Source organism: Dermacentor variabilis, chromosome 4, assembly GCF_050947875.1.
Source record: "Dermacentor variabilis isolate Ectoservices chromosome 4, ASM5094787v1, whole genome shotgun sequence".
Taxonomy (NCBI): domain Eukaryota; kingdom Metazoa; phylum Arthropoda; class Arachnida; order Ixodida; family Ixodidae; genus Dermacentor; species Dermacentor variabilis.
The window spans coordinates 176,436,657-176,462,551 of NC_134571.1; the positions used below are offsets into that span (position 1 = coordinate 176,436,657).

General features: G+C 46.1%; 1 protein-coding gene across 1 annotated transcript in view; it reads right to left on the minus strand.

Annotated features, from left to right (window-relative positions):
* Positions 1–6,883: 6,883 nt before the first annotated feature.
* Positions 6,884–25,895, minus strand: part of LOC142578077 (uncharacterized) — a 35,315-nt gene continuing 16,303 nt past the window's right edge. The window contains exons 2-3 of the mRNA XM_075687497.1: positions 23,465–23,590; positions 6,884–7,117 (exon numbers count right to left, since the gene is read on the minus strand). Of these exons, the coding sequence (XP_075543612.1) occupies positions 6,923–7,117; positions 23,465–23,590 (321 nt within the window). The 3' untranslated portion in view covers positions 6,884–6,922. The remainder of the gene's footprint in view (positions 7,118–23,464; positions 23,591–25,895) is intronic.

Genomic DNA, 25,895 nt, shown 5'->3' on the forward strand with positions numbered 1-25,895 from the left:
TCTTGGCAGTTGCTGTAGCAAGGTAAACCACCGTCTACGAGGCGTGATTTTTTTTATGTCGTGACGGAAGGCCTAGCGCAAAGTGTTGCGAAGATGTAAGTGACCGGTTCTGTATTTACGATGAGTGCTATGGTTTTGATTTTCTTAATATTAGGCGATTTACTCTTCTTTAAATTGCGGAGTTGTTCCATAATTATCGGCGTTTCTTGCATGAAAAACTTGTTTACAACATGAAAACAGTGGCTTCGGACTGAGGTCTTCAAACTTGAGATTATCAAACCGCACAGAATTGATAGGCGAGCTGGAACCTGCGTGTTGCGAAAACGTCCACTTCTTGCAATACACCAAAGGTGGCTACTCCGTGCGGTGACCAATTCAGTTCGACTCCTCTTATGGGTCTGTCGTGCGAATCAGGCGTCCAGAGCCGCCTTAACCAGACCCCCTCCCACAGTATTAACCGTACGCGCGTTTCCTGCGGTTGTGTCAAAAGCGGTGGGGGCAGCAAGAAAAGATATCTTAGATAGAACGTCAGTGTAGTGTTGGCGTGTTTCAGGTTCCATTTTTTGGGCATAACGATAACTCAGTCTCGCAGATGTGGTGGTGTGCTTGACAGGTCAGGTTAGGGGAATTTTGACTTTTGCATGACGTAGCATCTAACCTGACACCTCCTCGCCGCAAAGGACGTTCTGCTCACTGCGTTCGGCGCCTGCTGAAAGTGACAAATTTGACGGTGGGTTTCTCTTATTCCCTTGGCTTCGCCACTCTGCGGCTTCCGCTTTGAGATTAATGCACGTCGTAGCGACTTAGCTGCAGGAAGCTTACCGACGAGGTGCTTTAACGCTGCGATAGCCTTAGCAGTGGCGTGTCTGGTAGGTATAGGTAACCGCAAAGTAGAAGTTATCCGTCGTAATGCGATACTATGCAATTCGTTCAACTACGCTCAATCCCACGCAGGACAAAAAGATGGAAAGCACATGACTTGATTCGACACTGAACAGAAGGCGTGAATGTAATCAGTTTGAACATACCACGGTAAAGTGTTCCTGACAGATCGCTTTCGAGGTATTTGGACTTTTGCATGACGCAACGTCTCACTATACACGCTGGTTAGATGAGTCTATTGTTAGGCGGAAACCAGTCCGACATGTTTCAGTTTCAGTTTATTGATGCTATTGAAATTCTGTACTGAAAATTTAAAAGACATATTTGAAATTGAACACAAGTTCACCAAATAAATATAATAAATATATTTAGGTGTTTCGAGGTCTATCCTGGATACCTTGCTCACAATGTATATTGAAGGCTATGACAGTAGCCTATATATGAAGTTGGTGGTGCAATAAGTGCAGCAAATGTCGGGCGTATTGCCTCGTGTCCGTTTCATCGCGTAATGTGTGGTTTGTATGTGCCGTGATTCTAGTAGCATACGTGTCGATAATCACTTTTCAATGGCGATTACAAATACCTAGTCCCAGTCGGTTCTATGTTCCATCTTTCCGCGGTGCTCAGATCAGGCGTTCAAGACACTGTGTGCTTCTGCAACCTCATTTTGAAGTGGCCTCATGCGTCATTTATGGTTCCCAGATTCGTCGATGGAGACAGTGTCGCAGTCATCGCTTGCGATCTTGTAGACGGCACACTGGGAAACCAATGCACTCTAGGCAGTCCTTGATGCGTACAACTTGTGCGCGCAGTTTGCTAGTTGTGATGTCCGCTACCTGGATACTGTAATTTTTTGAAGATACCAGCAATCCTTTCATTTAAGCTATAAGCGTATGAGATTGCTCCACGTTTTTGTCATGAAACCCTTGCCAAATTCAGCGCCGTGGTGGCCGGGAGAAACCAATACCTTGTTTCCATGTGTTTAGGTGGGAGCTCCCGAGCTAAAGCTTCCTCCTCTCCGACTAATGTTTCATTCAAGCAGGTAACACCTGTGGGAATGCGCGACTCTCACGCGTCCCCTGAGATGTTGTTTTCCCTTATAGCTCGCGTCTCCTGTAATCTGGCTTCGCCACGTGGCTCGATGCCAGCGACAGTCGCTCTGGCTGAAGCGCATTGCGCGAGGTGGCACGAGTGTTGCTCTGTTAACGCCAGCTAACGGCGAGGTTACTTGGGCACAAAAATGAGAAGGCTCTTCAAGTGGGGGAAACTCCCCGGTTTCGGTGGCAGAGGTAATTGGCGCCATCTCTGTATTGGGCTTACCCGAAAATTCGTTTCACGCCTCTCTCGTTACTCCCTCGCAACTCCCACACCTTCGACTGTCTCCGCGGGCACGCCAAGCGGCCCCGCCGGCCCGGCGCCGGCTCAGCCCGCTGCAAGACGCTTCTTGTTTCGTTATGTGCTGTTATTGCGAAGCGTGTGCTGCTGTGCCTTGACCAGCGTGGGTAGTTTCGTCAATTTCGTGGCCCTCGGTAGCTGTGTGTTTGTCCTCCGCAATGGTTCAGCCATTTCACGACGCGTACCGCTCGTCCATAGTGCAGTGGTGCAGAAATACCTCAAAAACAAGTCCTGCAAGGTTGTTACAGGTGCCTAAAGACAACAGGTGAGCGCTCAGACCCAGGGGCATCAGAATTCGCATGTACACGAACACAGCCCTGTCGATGTGTGTACTCCATGAGGCCTTGGATATCGTTGCGCCTTGATTGTGCTAAACTTGCCTCTTCCGGGTAGAGAAAGCTGACACATAGGTGTTCCTCCTTATTGTCCCGTGGTCTATGACTTCTGTTCTACCGTACTACCAGCTGAGAGATTACTGTTCGTAACCGCCGATAGGAAAACCGCGAGAACTACTTTCATGTGTAGGCATGATACGCTTTTTTTTCTTCTTGAAAGCATCAGCATTGCAAGTGTCCTACATGCATATTTTTTCAATTCGTGTTTATTATACAAAGGAGTGCCCAGTAGGTACGACTTAATGCCTTAAGTGAGGTAATATTATTGCTAAGCATTGCATTCGGGTCGAAAGAAAAGTCGTGTTGGCTTATTTTACCTCGCCTTTGATACAGGAATAAGCCTTTTGCTCCCCTTGCCACCGTTACTCAAATTGTGTCCTGTGCAAAATAATCTGATAATGTGTATTTCCGTTTTTAGTACAATGTTATTTTTGTTCTGCCATGTCTTTTTCAATTTGTTCAGCAGTAATGCACATGTCACGCATTTCATATACTTTCGTGCAGATTTATAAGTAAGCTCCTCTTTTGGTATGCCTCTCAATCAAACAATGTTAGCATTTTATTCTATCTTTAGGTGTTTTGCGTGCCATTGTTTTTGCCATTACCAACGAGTTACCAGTGAGTTACTGGTAAGATTGAGGTGTCCTATATTTAAATTCTTGATAAGGCTAAGTTGGGATAAAATTTTATTGCTGTAGGTAGGAAATCTCTTCATAAATAAGGATCTTTTGCAGGTCCAGCTAGCACTAAAAGAAGAAAATGTTTGACATACTGTATACGCATTGCCACAATTTGACAGCTTCTGAGGAAGTTGTGCAGAGCTGTATACTGTCACAGTAATATTTTGGGGGGGAACGTGAGAGGCTACTTAAAGCAGCTTGGTTACAACCATGATGCAGGCCCACTTTTTCAGGTTTTGCTGAAATATGAAACATTGCAAGAAATATATATATAAATTGTTGTGAATACGCTTGTACTCTGTTCACCATCACATAGCTGGTCTTGAATGTACGCCTCTAAGCTACAGTGAAGTATATCCAGCTGGGTGAGTATACTGTTAATTAGTACTGCCAGAAGTATTCTGATATGCCCTTTCCGTTCTTCATGAAAGGCTTTTTAAGCAAATATAGAACATAATTTTTTTGCCTATGCTTGGAGGAACAACGGAACAGTGTTAGCACTACATATTTAAGAAAACGGAATTTATTTGCCGAGTTCTCATATGATCTACTAAGCACTTGAGGTTATCATTCATAAATTTGTTGAAATCTTTAAACACAAATCCAAACTTAGTTACCAAGAGAAAAATTAGACTCCTTGTGAGTAAGTTCACGTTTGAAAGGTAATTGTCTAGTAGAATTCTGAAGAATATGCCAGCAAGCATGTTCACAAAGACGAACTATTGTTCTTGTTCTTTACCGCTGGGGCCTCTGCCTGTAACAAACTGTAAGAAGCTTCATAATTTAATATCGTGTAAACAAGCGAACAGTTTACGTCTGTTGTGCTTTTCAATACTGGAGAATGAAAATTGGCGTCTACATAAAAATGTACTTCAACTGGCACGTGTTGATTTACCCAAATTATTATTCCGCTTTAAAGTATCAAAACCTAGGTTTAACAGAACTCTACGCGCCTTCAGAAACAAGAAGAAGAGCCTTTTTAGAGCTGCTAAACATTTCAGGATGCGGGCATCATAGGCAAAGCAAAATATTGTTAAAGAAGTGTATTGTAGTGCTTTTCGAAAGGCAGAACAAATTTTACATGAGTTTGTGACAAACTTATTTTTGCAGAATAATTTGTCAGTCACTCTCATGCTATGTTCTGGAGGCAAATATTTGTCATGTAAATATGCAAATGTTAAGACGAATCAGGTGTGAAACAGATCTTGCAGTTAGCAGAAAGCAGTTGTTTGGTAGAGCTACTCTATTTACTTGAAATATTGTCGAAAAGTCAGAGCTATAGTGTGTTAGTGTGTATAGTTTAAAATCTGTAAGAAGTAGATTTCGCACCAAATATAGAAATATTGTTCAGATATGGCCAAACTGACTTTATTTGAAAACACCCTGTGCAACATTCCTACGCTTCCTTTTACAGAAATTCAGTGGGCCATGATCCTGCACCTGCCAGCACCACTCAAGTGTCATCATCAGGTAGCAAAACAGTTGCAATATCTGCTTGCAACTGTCATTTGTAAACTTAACCAAGTATAACTATAGAGGATATATCTGTCTTCTCCTTAAAATATGCACATATGCGGTACTCTAGCGCCAGGTTTGCTATTATAAAATTAAATTGGTTGACTGTTCAATGTTGTTATTGAAGTTCGTGTTTTGTAGCGATTAACAGTGGTTGGGCGAGAATTATCACTGTATTCAACGCTTTGTGTATCAAACATGTCTTCATTTGAGCAAATGATGCCTTGACGAAGACCAGTCCCCTCGTCAAAACATTCACTCTAGTGACATTTCCTGTTTGACCACGGTTACTCAGTTCAAGCCTCCATGTTATTTTTATTCTCTCTCTTGTTTACATTTTATATGTTTTAATTTCAATATCCTTGTATGCGGACAAATTTATTAAAAACCTAAACATGATTACCTTTATGCTTGAGTATTTGGATAGACTCATATTTAGATGTAAGAAAACATTACAACTGCTTGAATAAATTGGGCAAGCTTTTCACAGTTTTTCTTAAGTACAATTCTGGGCATGTCTACAATATTCGTAACCTTTGTTGTAGTGAGGTAATGGCTGATATAGTGATTTGGCATTCCAATCATTGTTGGCTTTTATGTGGCAAAGTTTTTCACACACCTCCTTGTTCTTCGAGTACAATGGATTATAAAACTGGTGCTCCGGACTGTTACAGAATTGATTGTACAAAGCCAAACGACAACTTCACTTGAGGAGGAAGTGAATATGTTGCTGCCGTTGACAACTGAAGAGGATGTCAATGAAGCTGAAATAAAGCTGCGGTCCAGCCAACAATTAAACACACAAATGGCAGGAATAAATAGGAGAAATGAAATTCTGCTTGTACTCTTCGTCGCAAACCTTGATTGGCGCAACCAAGATGGCCGACCTCAGGATAAAGTTGTAAATGAAGTGTGAACACGTTTACTAATTACATCATGCCTGCCGACTTGTGTCCCCGCACCATCCAAGCCTTAAGTGTGTCTCACCTTTAACTCTGCTACTAGCGGAAACGCGTCCACCTTAATTGTTAAAGGTAAACCAGACGCGTGGGACAGACTGCTTACGGAATTGTACATGTACCGTATTATCATTTTGTTATGGTTGAAGCAAGCAGTGTGTAATATTAAGGTTCTGTTAACAGCGCTACATGCCCACTTACAGCCTACACCACACAAATGATCAAACCAATTTCCCGACGCCCATTCTAGAGCTTAGTTGCTAGGTAACCGCCAATCAGAGGCAAGCTATTTATTCAAAGAGGGCTATGCATGTTCGCTGGCAGAAGAAACGTTTGTCAATTTTGTTGTATATCCGCAGCGAAATTTACCTTCGTTGCAGTACATCACTGGATCTGTCAAATCAAGGCACACCTACATGCTGTCAGCAAAGTACACCAAAATAACCACATACATTATTCTCTTGTTTGGCAACACACTGTTCAACCTGGTTATGGCAGTTAAGGTAATTGACTACATTGTTTTAATGTGATGGATTCTTTGCGTCTTACCAGGTACTTTGAAATTTGAAGGCGCGTATATAGGTTCATTCCTTGGCTAGTTTGGGCTTCAGTAAAATTAAGTGTCTCATGTTGGCATCTAAACCGGCGTTCACAACTACAGCAGCTGGGTTTTCTACCGATTAGGCCGTATCCATTTGCATAGGCCAGGTAAATAACAACCTAACTACGCAAGTTCGCCAGCTCGCGCATTGAGATGTTTGGTGTGTGAGGCACATTGCATTACAAAAATTTGCTTATAAAAGCTTAGCGCGCCATTTTCCCCCCTCATTTCCTGTGGCGGCTGTACAGTGGTTTGAAATGCTGAGCTGCACTGCACAGCTGACAGGATTGGCCCAGTTTGACCTCGCCTCATTTTTATGTGCCTGTTTAACCTAACGCTATCGTAGTTTACTATAGGTATCCAGGTAGCCGATCTGTCCACGTAAGATAAACTTATGAAACAATGTAGATGCTTTATTTTTTGACATGTTGTTTGAATAAGTAAAATGTCACGAAAGGAGATGAACAACTAACTATGTAATGCACAGGTCTCCTACTAGCCAAGTGCCATGCACGCGTGCTCTTTGGCGGCCGACGTGTAATTTTGTGTTAGAAAGCCGGCCACGGCCTTCAACATGGTGAGCCGGTGGTAAAGTCCGAAGCCGCAGTTGTTCATGAAGTCTTCGAACTGAATGTTGACGGCAGCCAAGGTGTAGTCGACATCCACCGTTTTCCGCTTGCTCTTGCATACCTGCACATGAAACAATGTCTAGTGACGATACGGCACAAAGACAGAGCTTTAATTTTGGCGCGAAGTTCGGTCGATGAATAAAAAAACATAGATTCATCAACTTGGTTTGTACGCCAAGCGCAACGCCGAGTTGGATGAAGCTTGTTCTGCTTCCAGTGGTAAGTTGAGGTGAAAGCAAGAAGCCCGAGCTTGCACTTTGAGCTGGATGACAGCATACTTATTCAACAAAAAACCTATTCTATGGCATAATTCACTTGGGATTATTAACGTTTCCGTATTTACAGCACAACCTGATAGCACCTTTCCAAATTTTAGCTGAACAAAGTAATAGTTTACATACTATAGATATACTAGTTCATGTAATACACAAGTACGTTATATTATTATAATCATACGTTATTATTTATTGTAATGTAATTATATCAATACATATAATAAATTATGGCGACATTTTACATTTTTCGTTCTTTGAAGTCTTACTGATGTTATGGCAAATAAAACCGTAAAGAAAATTGCTTTATGAAACACACTAACAACTGGATCTACGAAATTTTACAGCAATGTCGTTGCACGACTAGGATACTTGTAAAACACTGTCCAACTAATTATAAAAAAATAATAAATCGGTACTTATATTCTGATTTAAATCACTCACTTTACACAAATCTTTATCGTGAGCGCAACGACAACCGAGGTGAACGGCTATAGCACGTTGGCATTTCCTTCTTGCACTAATTCTTATACGTTACCGAAAGTCTCATTAAGCCAACCTTGGTTTATAAGACTTTCTTGTGAGCCAGCACGGTAATACTAGATCTTCTAATTTACTAAAAGCTGGATTTGGTTTAAATCACACATACGAGATAGCACAATTCAACCATTTTATTTGTTTAATTCATTATGCCGTTTTTCTAAGAAGCGGCTTGCCAAGAACACCCCATTGTAGTTTTTTTTTTCTCAGCTGCCTAATGTATTTGATTTATTCATCATCAAAATTGGAGAAGTACTAGAGATAGCAAGTACTTCCAGACAGAGCTTGCTTATTTTAAATCATGCTTAGTACTTTCTTTGAGAAGTAGTTTTGTACGTGTAAGGGTCAAAAAGGATGCTTGAATTGATGAATACATAACATAGTATAAACACTGCAAAATTACAGTGTTGCATGAAAGTGAATGCATGTGTACATTGTAAACTTCGCTGTGCCTATATGTATACAGGAAAGATTTGCTTATACTCAACTCAGATAATAATAAGGGGAAATGAGACGTCCACCTAAACGTGGCTGAGTGCTATGAAGGAAACCCCATAAGGCTTTCTCTAATGAAAAGCGGCGCAGTTGAAGAAAAATTCGTCCCGGTCCGGGACTCGAACCCGGAACCACCGCCTTTCCTGGACAGCCACTCTACCATCTGAGCTAACCAGGTGGATAGCAGATGGCAGGGCGAAGTTGAAAGCATAAGGCTCGTAAACTACAGATGCCTTATACTTGATTTAATTGCAGACTGGGAGAAAAGGAGAACTGCCAAAGATGATGTATAGAATATGTTCCGCTGCAAGACAACTGGAGCCGTGGCATTAAAGAGGGCAACCCGCATTCTGGAACCAGTTAGAGGCAGGTCCCTTCTCGCGATATGTCAGGAACGTGTAGCAAAAATGTCGCCGGTACATACCATGCAACAGATTATAGTGCAGGAAATCAAATACCTTAACAAGAGAGGCCACCATTATATGTTCAATGTTTCAACCAACATTGAACTAACTGCCCAATGCTCTACGCTCGTGCAACTGCATCTGTCGTTAACTATCACGTGTTCATTTGTATCAATTGTTATATTAGCACGGCGTGCGCTTGGGAAAACAACATGAAAGCTATTTTCAGCTACGCGCGGAAAAATGTCACACACTTGAATGTTGCAAACACCTTTCAAACAGCGAATGGCCTCTTAAATTACAATCTTGCCACGAAAGAGCTAACGGGCTTCCATAATGCTTCATTTGACCATTCAAAGTAAGCCTTTTTGTTTTAAATTCCAAACCATAGGAAGCTTCTGATGACATGCACCGTGTTTCTCCTGTGAAGGCCCACGTCTTTTATCTCTCGCTTTCTCTTTCGTTTTCTATACGATAGTGTTAAGGGCACAGTTTCACAAAAAATACGGTGTCTCGTCGGCTTCCCGTGTGCGAAACTTTTTGTATATGTTTAGGTATATGCATATGCGATGATTTGCTATATGACACCTGGTATATGCTGGTTATATTGTCACGACATTCGATCACAAAAGTTGCTCATACCTTGTCTTACATTCTTGGCAAATCACAAGAAGCCAACAGACACTGAGACCAAGGACAACATACGGGAAATTGCTTGTGCTTAATAAACGAAATAAAGAAACGATAAATTAAAGGAAATGAAAGTGGATAGAAAAACAACTTGCTGTAGGTGGGGAACGATCCCACAACCTTCGCATTTCTTCTTCACAAAGTTATTCCTCGCAATTTTTAGAATAACCGCCATGAAACAAATGTCATGAAACAAAACACCGACAGCGCATGTCTTTTATGATAAATCTCCTCACACTTAAATGTTTGAAGTGGTAAACAATAAGAGAGACCTTAAAATGGTGCAGTTTTCTTGATGTGGCTGTGCACTACCTCTAGGATCAGCTCACGCAAGAGGCGGCATTTTTACGAGAAAGCTCGCCTTTATGCATAGCGTTCGCCGCTAGCGTTTCCTGGTAAAAATGACTGTTACATAAGCTGCAGTTGCTTGGAAGCGCGAGAAGAGGTCAGGGATCTTTGAATGGCATCGCGTTCCATTCATAAAGGCAAAGCGTAAGCATCCTCCAGATTTCTAAATATTAAAGCGAAAGTCATAAAACTTAGAAATGCAATTACAATGTGAAAAATAATTGGGTAGTGAACATAAATTAAGTTTGGCAGGTGGTTTTCCTTGGGCTCTTAATGGATCAAGCTGCGTTACTCAGAGAGGCGAACATTACTTGCAACAGAAATTCAAGTGCACATCGATTACGTAACCAAGTTTGCTTAAATCACTTGAACTAATAATTTCATTATTACATGGAAACGCATATTGAACACGATGAATTGAAGCCGGAGAGTTGTCAATGCACGTCAATTTGGAAAGAATTTTAAAGCTAGCAGCAGTTATGCGGTAGTCGCCATCAATCTTACGGGAATATCTACTTTTATAAGTTCTATATAAGGTATATGAGTTGATTAGTCATGCAAAACCAATTAACTGGAACAATTTGGTTCCAGTTCGTCTCCAATGAAGTTCCAACGCCTCATGGCGGAAAATTAGTGAACTAGTGTCTCGAAGCTGATACCCGCCTCACAATTCGTGCGAAGATAATTTGCCCCGCATGATCAACGGATCCAAATCGTGAAACACAATATGTGTCCTAAGGCAGCGAATAATAATGTGAATTAGTTAATGTTTTAATTACTCAGTGGTGTGTTTCGAATTTTCGTGCAATAAATGTCCACTCCTTCTAGTATTAGAGCTCAAGAAACGGAGCGGTTATGTCTTACACAAAGCACTAATAAATATTCTGCTGAACTAAAGGAACCTATTGTCTTACTGATTACGTTAGCTAACTAGCTAACACAATAAACACATATCAAACAGGCGTGTTCGTTACGTCGACGGCAACAGTTCTTATTGAATGGCTTTGTAAGAGTGCTCTTCATCTGACATTATAAAAATTGAATCGGCATCCTGGCCCTACGAAAGCGGATGTCCAGTGAAGCTGTTGAAAACCACGCTGGGGGGCGCATGCAATGCTTTATTGCTTTAGAATAATCGTAGGAATAGTAATTTAGACTAATGGTAGTAATGGGAGTAATGACAATTTTGAAAGCCTGCTGCCACTGATCTCATTGTCACTTGTTTTTTCCCACTGCCGCACCTCGCATTTACGCGGCTCCACGGGAGCCCTAACTAAGCGCTGCCTACCCGTAGCAGTACTGCAACAACAATGAAATCAGTTGCTAGGCTGGTTGTTTCATATGCGAAAGGCTAGTGACGTCACTCCCCCAGTCGCAAGCTGCGGTCGCCGCGGCACACTGTGAAGCAGTATAATCGTTACAGGGGAAACGTACGCGGGGAGCGCCACGCGCTTCGCATTTAGCAAGAGCATCAATTATATGGTTTGGATGCTTGTTCTGTGCTTGTTCTTTATGGAAACGAATGCTGTTCTGTATGTTATATGCGTGATTCCAAAGAACAAAGCCTGCTTCAGCTTCGCCGCGGGTAGGCCCGGTATTGCACGACCTCGGCGATCGGCCCACATTCTTTGACAACGGACATGGACACGAAAAAATTAACAATTTTATTATGGTGTTTTAAGTGCCAAACCCATTTTCTGATTATGAGGCACGCCGTAGTAGACGACTCCGGAATTTTCGACTGCCAGGAGTTCGTTAACGTGCACCTAAATCTAAGTACACGGGTGTCTTCGCATTTTGCCCCCATCGAAATGCGGCCATGGATTGGGAAGCGCATGGATTGTGAAAAATTGGGGATAAGACTTAATGGAGAATACCTTAGTAACTTGCGATTCGCTGATGATATTGCCTTGCTTAGTAACTCAGCGGACCAACTGCAATGCATGCTCACTGACCTGGAGAGGCAAAGCCAAAGGATGGGTCTAAAAATTAATCTGCAGGAAACAAAACTAATGTTTAACAGCCTCGGAAGAGAACAGCAGTTTACGATAGGTAGCGAGGCACTGGAAATGGTAAAGTAATACATCTACTTAGGACAGGTAGTGACTGCGGATCCGGATCATGAGACTGAAACAATCAGAAGAATAAGAGTGGGCTGGGGTGCGTTTGGCAGGCATTCTCAGATCATGAACAGCAGGCTGCCATTATCCCTCAAGAGAAAAGTATATAACAGCTGTGTCTTACCAGTACTCACGTACGGGCAGAAACCTGGAGGCTTACGAAGAGGGTTCTATATAAATTGAGGACGACGCAACGAGCTATGGAAAGAAGAATGCTAGGTGTAACGTTAAGGGATAAGAAAAGAGCAGATTGGGTGAGGGAACAAACGCGTGTTAATGACATCTTAGTTGAAATCAAGAAAAAGAAATGGGGGACATGGGCAGGACATGTAATGAGGAGGGAAGACAACCGATGGTCATTAAGGGTTACGGACTCGATTCCAAGGGAAGGGAAGCGTATCAGGGGGCGGCAGAAAGTTAGGTGGGCGGATGAGATTAAGAAGTTTGCAGGGATGACATGGCCACTGTTAGTACACGACCGGGGTTGTTGGAGAAGTAGGGGAGAGGCTTTTGCCCTGCAGTGGGCGTAACCAGTCTGATGATGATGACGATGGTGAAATGCGGCCGCCGTGGCCGGGATTCGATCCCGCGACCTCGTGCTCAGCAGCCCAACGCCATAGCCACCACGAAAAAATGCCCACCAACGAGGGGCTAACGGCTACACTGTAAAATACGGTAGAATATCTATTATTATTATTATTATTATTATTATTATTATTATTATTATTATTATTATTATTATTATTATTATTATTATTATTATTATTATTATTATTATTATTATTATTATTATTATTGCATATTCACTGCAAATTTTGTGATGTATGCGAAGTGGTTAATGAATGCCTATAAATTTGCTCCTTTCATTGCTGCGTCTTTACTGCAGAAGAAACTAGCTCGCGCGCTCTCAAACACTCGTGCTGCGCACTGCAACAGTCCTTATGATGACTTTTAATTATTCATTTGAAATCGAAGCTTTTTTGCCTCTTTCTTCGACTTTCCGCTGCTGCTGCTGCTGCAGTCTTGAATGCCCCTAACGCGGGCCCCGTAGGGACGTCGTTGAGACCTACGGCCATGTCACAAATCGGCAAAAGGCATGCGTTGTCGTTGTTTTGTTTCATGTCATTTCTTTATTAGCTGTCATTCTTAAAATTCCGAGGAAGAACTCTGTAAAGAATGTGAGGCAAGGTATGCACCACGGGGAGGGTCTGGGCGGTTGTGGTTCCGAATGATAATTCGCCACGCGGCGATTTATTTACTTTATTCTGAAGGTACAGTTGTACACTGCAGACAGGAGGGGGCGAAGGTAGATACGGAGGCAAAACACACCTACCTGATTTTAGAAAGAAAATACAAAAAACAATACAAAAAAGAAAAGGTCAAAACCAAACATGTCCAAGTCAATGATTAATAAGAGAAAGAAGAGGAGTGAGAGAGAACAGAAGGTAAGAAGATGAACGGGCGGCTTCTTCGCCGATGCCTCACTGGGTGTACGCGCCAAAGTATGCAAATCATCCTTATAATCAACATGCAAGCACGTTTCTTGGCCCTTTGCCTTGTGGGTGCTTGTCATAGTGTGAAAAGCATCATAATCGTCAACGCGTGGCAATCATCCCAAAGAGCTGGTTGGCGTTTGTACTATATAAACCACCCGCCTTTTGGTCAATCCTCCATTGCAGGCATGTGCCGTAGTACGGAAATCATCATCATAATCAGCGCGCCTGCACGCTTCGTGGCCGGTCCTTCATTGTGGGTATGCGCCAACATGGTTCCCATAGTATGGGAACCATGTTCATGAACAGGCGGCAGTCACCACAAAGAGCTAGTTTGCGTTGGTAGGATATTTCCCTCCGCTATATAGCCAACTACCCGCAGTGGGTTTGTGCTCTTGGAAGAAGAAGAAGCCGAAGGGAGCGGATGCACTTCACGCCGGCTCCGTGTTTTGTAAATCATTTCGCACTGTTTTCGCAATATATCTATAATTTTGCACCATGATCTCCCGCGAGTTATCCTGACTCTACCGATATTCCTCTTCAAGGTAGGAACTGCTTTTTCACCGCTTTATTGGACCATTTCTGCCGAGCCGCTGGGCCGCCGAGCTAAGCTTACTGCTAAGCTTAGTGCTCCGGCCGCTACGTGAGCCGTAGTTATGGCTGCGCGTCAAATTTCTTCAAGCCGCCATGGAAATAAAAGTTGCAGGAACTGATATCTCACCCACCGAGATTTCCGATGAAGCAGGATGGTGCACCATTGGCCCACGCGAACGACTTTCTCCTTGGGGCAACCGCGCTTACCCTAACATTGCATCAGCCTCCCAAACCGGCGTTGGAGGCACGAACAAGGCGCAGCGAGGCCCGCGCGCTCGCAAGCAGCAAGTTCTGAAGGTAGGGAAGATGCCCACCCTTCCACGTGATCACCACAAAGTAGTTATCTGGCCACGGGGCGGCTTGAACGTTGCAACAGTCGGGGTCGTCCGCCTCGCTTTGGCCCTATATGGTGCAGCAAACGTACCTCCACAAGACGCCACGGAAGACACTGTCTGCCCAAATATGCTGCAAAACATCATCGTTGTGAGTGCCCCTCACTCTCCTAATGCAGAACGGTACCGCCGACTCGACAGGTTTGAGGTCGACGGACACCAGTTCGAGATACGCGCATATGAAACTGCGCCCGACTATACAGTCAAGCGAGTCGTCCGAGGCATTCCTCTCGAAGAAGACGCGAAGGACATTCACCTCAATATCGTCGACAAGAGGAACCCTAATGCCTTAGCGGCCAAAAGACTTAGTAAGACCACGTCGGTCATCATCGCCTTCGATGGTGGCCGAGTACCAACGTGGGTGTACTACGGCGGTGCTATGCTCAGGTGTGCCTTGAACAGAAAACTGATTGACATGTGCCACCAGTGCGGACGCGTCGGCCATCGCATGGACGTCAACCCCAAGACCGTGTGTGTAGAGGCTGCGGAGCCTCGAACCCAGACCCCAATCACACATGCACGCCAAGGTGTCACCTTTGTGGGGGAGCGCATCCCACTGCGGACAAGACCTGCAAGGCTCGATTAAAGACCTCCTATCTTGTTAAGAAACGACGCGGAGACCGACAGAGGGCAGCGGCGGAGGCCGCCCTCGAGCTACAGCAACAGAACTACGACGAACATTTCCCACCTGCCTCCCGCTACCGCTCTCGAGGCCGGGCCCGGTCTCGCTCGGCTGCGGGGCCTCCATCCCGCCGGCAGAGCAGGTCTCGGAGCCGGGCGCGCAGCGAAACCCCCGGGCCGAGCCGTGGCCGTTCGAGCTCTCGGCGTCCGAACCAAGCCGGCCAGCAAGATTCGGACCTACCTGACAAGGTGAGCTGGGCAGATGCGGTTAAGGGCTCGCTGAGACGCAAGGTTCAGGGAGCTACTGCCTCAGAACCCAATAATAAGAGGGACCCTAGAGATGTGGCATTAGAAGCAATGCAGCGCGAAAACGCACAGTTACGCACGCTCGTGCTACAATTAACCCAAGAAATGCGATAGATTAAACAGTCGATGGTGCAGACCTCTATACCTAAACCTGCTTTAAGTCCCGACTCCCATCACGAACGGTAACGACAGTGCGGCGCCGCCCACAAAGAAACGCGCGGCAGCCAGTTCTGAGTCTCAAAAGCTCGAGAACCTCGAATCAGCAGTAAGTGATTAGGGCAAAGCACATGTCACGATAAGTGACTGGCGGAAAGAACAAGAAATGAGGGAGCTGCTTTCAGAAATTCAAACCGGGATCCGCAACATCGGCGTTGCGGTCAATAACCTCACTGCTCGAACAGACAGGGTTGAAGCCCATATAGACAAAATCGAGACTCACATAGGCCTTCGCCCAGGCATGGAAATCATGCGCACCATGATGCCTACAGTCATCCAGCCTAGCCCTATTTCTGTTAACGCACAAGTACAGCATCACGATGGCCAGCCCCACCAACGAGCTCGCGGTGTAGCAGTGGAACTGTCGGGGCTTCACTAAGAAGCAACCACTGCTGCAAAAATACGTCCGACACGCGCAACCCAAACGCGACATCATAATACAAAAAACAGTAGGTACCGTACCAAAACTTCCAGGTTACACTGCGCATGCCTCGCCGATTCGCGTTTATCGCGGACTTGCAATTTTAATTCGGAAAGGGATAGTTGTGCAAGAACACAGCGGAAGCGGCACACATGCAGAAAACATGCTTGAAGAGCTCCTTCACAATAGAACACGCAACCACAGTGTATTTCTCCTCAACGTATATAGTAATCCGGTTCACTCACGGGCTCGTTTTCTCTCTCTGTTCCGAGGGGCGCTTGCCTTGGCGGGCGCAAATCCGTTTCTGGTGGGGGGAGATTTTAACGCCCCGAAGGAGGTCTGCGGCTATGGCTACACTACCGCCAAAGGTCGACGCCTGTGGCAGGAGTTGCATGATGCCGAATTAACTCTTATTACCGATCCCACGGCGCCGACCCGCACGGGCACCTCTACGGCACGGGACATGACACCAGACCTGACGGCGGTCCGTAACATCCCTCAAGCAAAGTGGTGCAATACCTTTGAAGATCTCGGTAGTGACCACATGATCATAGAAACACGAATTCCTCAGGCGGGTACACCCCCTTTTCCTAAGCTATTCAAATGGACGGACTGGGACAAATTCCGAAAGCAGCGAGTTGAACAGAGAGGTGAGGAGAATATCGATGACGTCGAGGCATAGATGGAGACGCTCAACGACGACATGAACAAGGCGACGCAGACACTCGCACCCGAAGTCCAGGTTGACAAGATCGACAGTTGACTAGCCCACCTCTGGGAAGCCAAGACGTCACTAAACGCAAGATGGAAGAAGCAAAGGCACAACCGAAAGCTTCGTAAGAAGATCGCACATATCAATCGCCAGCTGGAAGAACATTGCCGGACTTTAAGCTGCCAACAGTGGTATGACATCTGCAACGCACTCAATGGGCAGCTCCACAATGGCACCACGTGGCGACTCCTTCGTCACCTCTTGGGGGAAACGCAGTGCAAGTCTGCTCAGCGAGCAAACCTGCAACGCCTTTTGCACAAGGAACAGGCTACCACGAGTGATCACCAGCTCGTGACACGCCTGCTAGCCAAGTACTTCCCTCAACGGCCCGATGTTCAACACGGATATTACACTGGAGAGACTAATGTGACACTCGATGAAGAATGAGTCAGAGATCCACGCAGCTCTCCACGACCTTAATGGCAAATCAGCACCTGGTCCCGACAAGGTTACGAACAAGACTCTAAGAAACCTCGATGATTCCTCGATAACCGCTCTTACGGCATACATCAACAAATGCTGGCGAGCAGGTCGCATCCCAGAGGCGTGAAAACGCTCTAAAGCAGTCCTGATACCGAAGCCAGGCAAGCCGTCCAGCCTCGATCACTTGCGGCCCATTTCCCTCACATCCTGCGTTGGCAAAGTGATGGAGCACGCGTTCCTCTCCCGCATCAACCACCACCTCGAAGACACTGGAGCCTACCCACCCACTATGGTGGGCTTCCGGTCACACCTCTCCACTCAAGACGTCATGCTCCAGCTCTACCACCAGATTATCAATGACCCAACTAGTGGCAACCGGGCCATCCTCGGCCTTGATCTGGAAAAGGCATTTGACGAATGTAGCACATGCAGCAATCCTGAGCCGCATAAACAAGCTCAATTTGGGTGAGCGAAGCTACAACTATGTCAGAGACTTCCTGTCGCGCCGCACAGTCACCCTCGCGGTCGGCAGCATGACATCCGATGAACGTACACTAGGAAGCACCAGCACTCCTCAAGGATCGGTCATATCCCCGCTCCTTTTAAACCTCGTGATGCTGGGTCTTCCGGCCAACCTCGACGAGATCGATGGCCTCCATCACCTCTTGTATGCAGATGACATCACCCTGTGGGTCAACAAGGGCAGTGACGGTCAGATAGAATGCACCTTACAGGCAGCGGTCTCTGCAGTCGAAACCTACCTCTAAGACACAGGTCTCCGACTATCTCCACTGAAATCTGAGCTGCTTGTCTACCGCCCGCGCCGCCGGCCCAAGCCTACAGCCGAATCGCGCCAATGTGACGACATATTTCTCTATACGCAAGACGGCTCCTGCATTCCCCGAGTTCCGAAGATACGCATCCTAGGTATGCATATAACAGCCAACGGGTCAAATATAGAACCTATTTGCAAAATTGAAGGCAAGGTTACAGCGGCTACCCGCCTGATCAAACGCATTACAAACAAGCACACGGTCATGAAGGAGGACAGTGTCATGCGCCTCATACACTCTTTCACAATCAGTCACATCACTTATGTGGCTGCCTTCCACAAATGGAATGTCACTGAAAGGGGGAAAATCAACCCCTTATACGCAAGACTTACAAGATCGCCCTTGGCGTACCGGAGTCCACAAGCACTGCTCGTCTGCTACAGCTGGGCGTATACAACACGCTTGAGGAAATCGTGGATGCGCAAAGCACCTCTCAATTCGAACGCATGTCTCTGACATCCACGGTCCGGTACATCCTGCAGAAAGTCGGCTTCAACTACCACGTCCAACACGGTCAGAAACAGGTCATTCCACCCGACCTCAGCGACACGCTGATTGTCGCCCCTTTACCTCGAAACATGCACACCGAATGTAATCGGGCCGACGCCAGGCCCGTGCCAAGGTACTGCTGCGCTCCTTGGGTAGAAAGAGCACTACGCGCTTTGTAGACGCCGCAGAATACACACGAGAACATCGGTTCACGGCGGTAGTCGTAGACGTTAGCTCCCGGCTTACTCACGCGTGTAGTGTCGCAACGGAATACCCCGAAACAGCAGAAGAGGTAGCGATTGCGCTTGCGCTTACCGACCCCCTCTGCGACGTAGTTTTTAGCGACTCACAATCCGCAGTTTGCAACTGCGCGCGGGGGCGCATTTCCTCCGAAGCTCTCCAGATTCTAAGGAAAGCTGGTCGACAGCACTTCGATAACACTGCGATCATATGGTTTCCAGCGCACGTCGCCACCCCCACTGATGAGGGCCTCATTAACTTGAATGAGGTAGCACACCGCTTTGCGTCAGAACTGACCCGCCGCGCAGAATCGGGGACCGCCTCTTCGAGTTCGGAACTCCTGGTTCAAAATAAGCGACAACGCCTGGTCAGGTACAATGACATCACCAAACACTACCAGCTAGGCAGGCGGTTGCTGCCCCCACCTCACCCCATGCTGAGATGTCGCCAGGCAGTCATCTGGCGACAACTGCAAACACAAACATTCCCCAGTCCGGTGCGATTGCAGCACATTTTCCCCGCGCAATACCCGACTGCGCTTTGCAAATTATGTCAGGAAACTAGAGCGACGCTGTCACACATGTTGTGGGAGTGTCGGGTTACATCAGCTACAATGGCAGTAGCTCCGGTGGCTCTTACGTCGAAGTGGGCCGCCGCTCTGCGCAGCTCCAACCTCAAGACACAAGAGTAGGCTGTCCAGCAAGCCCGAGAAGCGGCGACGAGGCAAGGCCTCGATGTCCCCTCATGGGAGACCTGAGCCCGGGTCGTCAAATTTGCCGGATTCAAAATAAAGTTGTTTCCATCCATTTGTGCTCTTGGATGGACACCATCAGGACCTGATTGAGCATTTTGTCGCTGTGAAGGCGGAAATGACGAGCGGGACAGACGAGCGGGATAGATTCTGGGGAACTTTTAGTTGAACAGAGTGCGTTGCGCTCATTCCAATCAGCGAGACAAAAAGGGCGCTTCCCTGAAATACATGATGCAGACTTAAAGGGACAACTGTGCCACGCCTCCATCCATTTTGTTATCCGAATAGAAGCTCGGACAATTCCATGCCTGCTGTGTAGTGATGTCTACTTTGCGTAGTTATTTTGCTCTACGAGTCCAAGAATTTCGATACATAGAGATAGGAACCCACACGCAGAGAGAAATCATTTTCCTCCATGAATTTGTGCATTCTCCGCATGGCCTTTGTTGCTACTCAGCCACCTCTTCACGAAGCGCTATTCCGCCTTAAAAAGCCCTCAATCTCCTTATGATTCGTTCCTGCGCCAGCTTAACTGCGCCCTAGTGCTGGCGCTGACTTTCGGCGGTTACATCCTCTTTCCCTGCGGCCGCTGTAGTCCATTTTTGCTACACTTACTGTTCTTGGATACTTCAGGCGCTTTCTTGGAGTGCTGCTTTCGGACCTCTATCATGCCGCTTTTAAGTTGCTACGAGCGGACTCCATAGGTGCCCGTCAGACTAACGAAAGTGAGATAGAAGTGGTCTTCTACCTGACAACAAAACGTTTCGCACCTGCAATGGGCGCCTACGTAATGACGCCGTGGTTCATTTGTAGTCCGATACGCCGAGCCCTAATTCTATGTGCATATTCATATAAAGAAGGAAACAGGCTGGCGCAGGGAGGGCGCGTTTAGTGACGCTATCTTTGTGGAGTGTGGAAGTTTGCGCATTACAGCTTGTGGTGGCGCTGTAGCGCATGCGTGTATAAAATGCGACGAACTCTCTCAACCGAATTCCTCTCCTGTATAAGCAGCAAATAAAGGTACCTTCAGCAACATGGTTCGTTGCTACACCGCTGGAATACGAATTGCATTATTTTCGCCTGTCGTCGAAATATGGATTCTGCCGGATTTTCCTTTCTTTTCACGTCGCTCGTCCCAGTCAGTAAGCTGCTGCGCTTAACTGTTCACGAACTACTCCCTAGTTTGCGTCAGGCACACGCCAAATAAACTACCACTTGTAAACCTGTAGGGGCGCTATACCTTATAACGATCCACGTCATTGTCCAGTCTAAATTTATGCATATAATTCGTGACGCCCAGTGGCCAATAGTGATAACGATGGCGTGGCGACGACCTACCCCAAGTCAAATGGCTGAAGGAGTTAACTGGATTAGGTACAAAGAAAATTAAATGGACTAATTACAAAATGCCTTAAGTGTGTCTCTTTCGTGATATTTTGAATCAACAATGTGAAGTTATCTAATCGTATAGTGTTCGTTATACATTCTCGTTATACATGGAGCCCACCCCTTTCGCTAGGCATAGTGGCCTCGACTTGCAGGTTTCCTTCGCTTGTAGAGCGCGAAAGACAGTTCAGAAAAACGTGGACAAAGACTACAAAAGACATGACTTGGGCGCGGACATCCCCCTTTTCTTTGTTTTCTTTTTTCGTGGTTTCCCAAACCTTCTACAATGAATCAGCTAGGCCAGCGTTGTACCGTTTTGGTGTTTTTCTGCACTTTTAGCTCAACAAATTTTTAAACAGGGCCCCATTTTGAAAAGATCCAAGCAATTTTCCCATTTTTGCACCCATGGTCATTGGCGTCATGGGCTCAGACGCCGCGAGATCCGCATTATCGCTGTGATGGTGCTCTCTGCGGAACTGATGATAAAAACAATGCAAAGTGAAACGGATCGTCACCAAATATTGGTCCGACATTTCGTGATGCTTCTTCTTTATGCGTTTCCTTCGTCCTGCTTCGCACACAACTGCGTAGCTGTAATCGCCATTCGGCGTCGCTGACAATTAGAGCAGGGTGCTTGGGTTAGAATATATTTACAGTTACCGTAGCCGTCCATTCTCAATCTGCGAGCACACTGCGCCCAAGCTAATCCGCACCGTACATGCACACGGTGGTGGGGAGTGGGGCGTTTGGCAGCACGTACAAAATAATTGATCGCAGGGAAGGAAACACTCAGCCAGCGCCGTGGTAACACTATTTTCTAATACTAATTGCAATGAGGAGAGAATGTTTCTGGGTGTTTTAATAATAAACACTATAAATTTGTAATTAAAGACTGGCATTAGTAGCAATGAATGTAAAGAAGTATCATGAGAGGACGGGTGTACTGATTTAAATTAAATATGTTGCATTTGAGAGAGCAAGTTAAGTTATAGTCAATCGATCAAGCTGAATTCAAATCTATTGTCTAAAATATTTGAGGACAATTGGAGAAAATTGGTAAGTTTAAAAAATAGAAGCATGAAGTTTACAAATCCGTAATTCTGCTATAAATATAGATATCGCCTTCCTGTAAACTGCATCTTTTTGAGGAGCCGAAGCGGGTAGCTTGACATATCAATATACAGCCTAAGTGAAAGTGTTTCAATGCTAAGACGGGTTTGGCAAAAGTTCAACATTGCAGGAATTTTGTCCAATTTACGTTTATTTTTAGTGACGACGACGACGACGACGACGATGATGACTATTGTACCGCCGGATAAGGAGGGCCCCTACTCCCCGTCCCCGGCACACAAGCCTTGAGGACGGGGACAGGACCACCGCGATTAGAAGCAAGCAAAGAGGTCTTGACTCTTCGTGGCTTCTTCCGCCAGGCGGATGGCGTGTTGCTGTGGAGTAGGGTACTCGCTCTGCAGCAGGGCTTCCCAGTCAGGCTAATTGCCTTTCAATCGACTCAGCCGCCATCTTCCGCCCTGAGAGCTTCTAGGCCGCTCACTGCCGTTCCAAATGGCGTGCCTCGTTGTTCACTAGGGGGGCCCGCTTTCCCATTCTTTCTAACGTACCATTGCCCTGGCACGTTCAATTCTTCGGGATCGTTCTCCGTAGCTTCTACGGTCTCCATCGTAGTCTCCGAGCTGGGCCTCCGCCGCCGCCAGTGACTTCTTGCCGGTATGTGGAACCTTAGGCTTAGCTCACCGTGCAGCGCGTCGAACACTTGAAAGTCTCAGAACCGTGGTAAAACGAGGGCCAACCTTGAGAAAATTTCTCGGTGTCCGTTCTTCGACTGCTATTGATTCCAGCTAGAAACCAAGACCGTCGAAACCAAATTGTGCTCTAGCGGCCGTAGTCGACGGAGCCCATCGGGGCACCTGTTAGGTGCTGTTTACAGAAATGTGACGGCGTTTCTCGTTGCTGATTGGCAGAGTTATCAATTTTATAGTCTTATTTTTTTTAAGTCTCATATTTCTAGTTTTAGGTATAAAACATTGGTGGCCTAAAGATAAAATCTTTTTGCACAGTTGCTATACTTTACCATAATAATTTAAATCTAACAAACTACACCAAATTACGTGCATTGGTGTCCCCCCTTCCCCCCCCCCCGTGGGAAATAAAACGATTTCTTCGTTCACATATACTCAAGTGGAAGCCCCGGCCTTAAAAGCTCCTCCTAAACATTGCCTGGATGCAAGCAGTATGCTGGTACATGATACAATGTTAGATGCTCCTACTTTACTCCCTGATGTGCTTTGTTGGAAGAATGCATGACAAACAGAGCAACTGACTGAACCTTAGAAGATGACGCAAACGCTACAAATATTTTTTGTCACGGTCGGATTCTTACCATAGAACTGTACTCACTCTACCAAACAGTCATATTTGCCACGAACGCATCATAGCCATGTTTTTGGCAGCATCGTTCCAGGTTACTTCCACTCAGACAAACACACACCACACTCTCATGGACGCTCATGGGCACTTGCGCCCATGCAATAGAGAAATATAGCTGAGAAAAGGCAAGCCTTGACAGCATGGACAAAGTTCTCACCTTAGATCGAAGCGAAACGGCGCTTTCATATGTAAAAAGCCAGTTCCGCGAGCTGTCATACGCGACAGAGGCTTCATAGGTACCGTCGTGGTAGGACGGGCTGTTGAACCCTTGGGTCGAGCAGACCTGTCCGAGTAGAGGAACGACATTTCAGACTATTGAAGGGAAGTACAGTAACTACACTGCTATCTGCAGTGTGTTCTACCAGCTACAGGGCCAGCGTTGGTGACCAATGCTTCAGCGCAAGACAGGCAAGGGATTTTTTTCCTTCCAAAAATCATGGCTTTTGTTGAGCAGAATCTCAGCGGGAAGTATAAGGAAGGCAACAATTGTGCGTACTAACATATTTCGTAGAAAAGTTGGCAGAAAGAAGGTGTCACCTCTGTTATGGATCCGCAGATTTGCACCTCTGAAAGTTGATTTAAACGTAGCAAAAACTCATCGGGCACCAGTGCGCCAGGCATTCTTAAACCACCATGTACGCAGTGTAGCAAAAAAAGTCGGGCATTGCAGGTGACATCACAAGAGCAAGTTGCTAATGAAGCCTGCGCAAAGCCGATGACGTCGAGCTTCTTTCACTAGTCAGCGCATGTGTACTACGCCACACAGTTGCTGAATCCGGCAGCGCAATGTTGAAGCAGAGCTTTTGTTTGAGCTAGTTGGCATGACATTTGTACGCGTCGACATGACGGGCACCCGTCCAGTCGATGTGTGTTTCAACGTCGTCGCTTCTTTCGCGCCACGATACTCAAACCAGTCGAGGCTAAATGGATGCCACGTATTGTGTTTGTGCGACACAGAGTAACACCACCCAATTAAGACTCCATAAAATATTTTGTTTGAAAGCGTGTGCGTGCCTCAAAGAATTGTGCTGCGACACTCGCACCATAACTCTGCAGGGAAGTCAAGTTCGCTTTTTGGTAAAATAGCAGATTGATGTCAGCGGCAGCATTAAATGCAGTGGACGTTTTTTTTTTTCCTTTCTAATCTTTACCTTAAAACACACGAGACATCAGGACTTATAGAAGCAGGATATTCCAATCCAAACGAAAGCCTCAGCGCCCCGATCGAATCTAACCTGCCGTGATGGCTCAGTGTGTACTTCTGCAGAACACGATGTTGCGGCTTCGTTTACCTTCCACGACCGCATCAGTTGCATGGGAGCGGAGGCAAGAACACTCGTGTACTTAATTTCAAATCCCCCACCATCTGGCCTCACACATGGCCGTGTGTCGTGTCAGGAATCTGAATGGAGCAGTTTGGTGTACTTCAAGCTGTTCTCCGCTGCACAGGGCTTCAGAAGAACTACATACAGGCGTCAGATCACCATTGAAACGTTTACAATAACGCTGTACTTTACCAAACCGCAAAAACTTCATTACTAGGTTCCTTCATACGAGCTACAAAATTAATTCGATGATTTTGTGTTTTTTGAACATATAACAATGTTTCATAATTTTACGTGCGGAGAGACACAAACAAAGTAACTAATTACAAGGTATTTACAAGAGCAGCGCAGCGCAGACCAAGCTGAAAACAAGCTCGGGCCAAGCACAGATGCCCGTGTTCGTCTTCATTTGCACCATGTAGCTTCAACGTCTATTGCGCCGCAAGACAACCCCTGGCGTCCCAGAGCCGTTAGATGTCTGTGGGCAGCAGATAGCTGTTGAGCCTGGCGACGTGGATGGTATCACTGGCGGTCTGAGCGGAGGACGCTGCGAAGCTGGCTGGCACGATTTCGCAGTTGACATTAGTGACTTGGCGAACCACGCGATAAGGGCCTTTGTAACAGGGCAGGGGTTTCTCGCAAAGGCCTACTCGACTGGAAGGCGGCCAAAGAAGCACTAATACGTTAACCTCAGAGTTACAGATGTCATACCGACGTTTCTGGTTCTCTTGTAACACTGATAGGTGAGCGCGTGCAAGTTGTCAAACATGGTCAGCGCGAGCGACGGCATCAAGGGCACATTCACTTGTCGAGGTCGTAATCTATGGAAGCAAGGTGTGTAGCTGTAGCGTGGCTTCACAGCCATACAAGAGGTAGGACGGGGAATAGCCCGCAATGTAAAGGCAAGAACAATAATAGGCGAAGGTAAGGTAAGGTAGAGTGAGGTGCCCATTGCGGTGACCGGCGGAAACTTATTTCGCCATCATGCCCGTAAAAAGCGGTTCAATCGCGCGGTCAGCCTTTTACTTGTGGATGGTAGGAATTCGTAAGCTGATGCTCGATAGCGTCTATGCGCATGCTGTCATCGATGACCTTGAACAAGATGATATGGCCTCGGTCTGTGAGCAGTTGACGTGGAGCCCCATGCATCAAAATGAGGTCATGTAACAGGAACTTTGCCACATCAGTTGCGCAGCTGAATGGGAGAGTGCACGTAGGGGCCTTTCTGACAACATCTCTTTTCGCAACACATCTTTTCGCCGA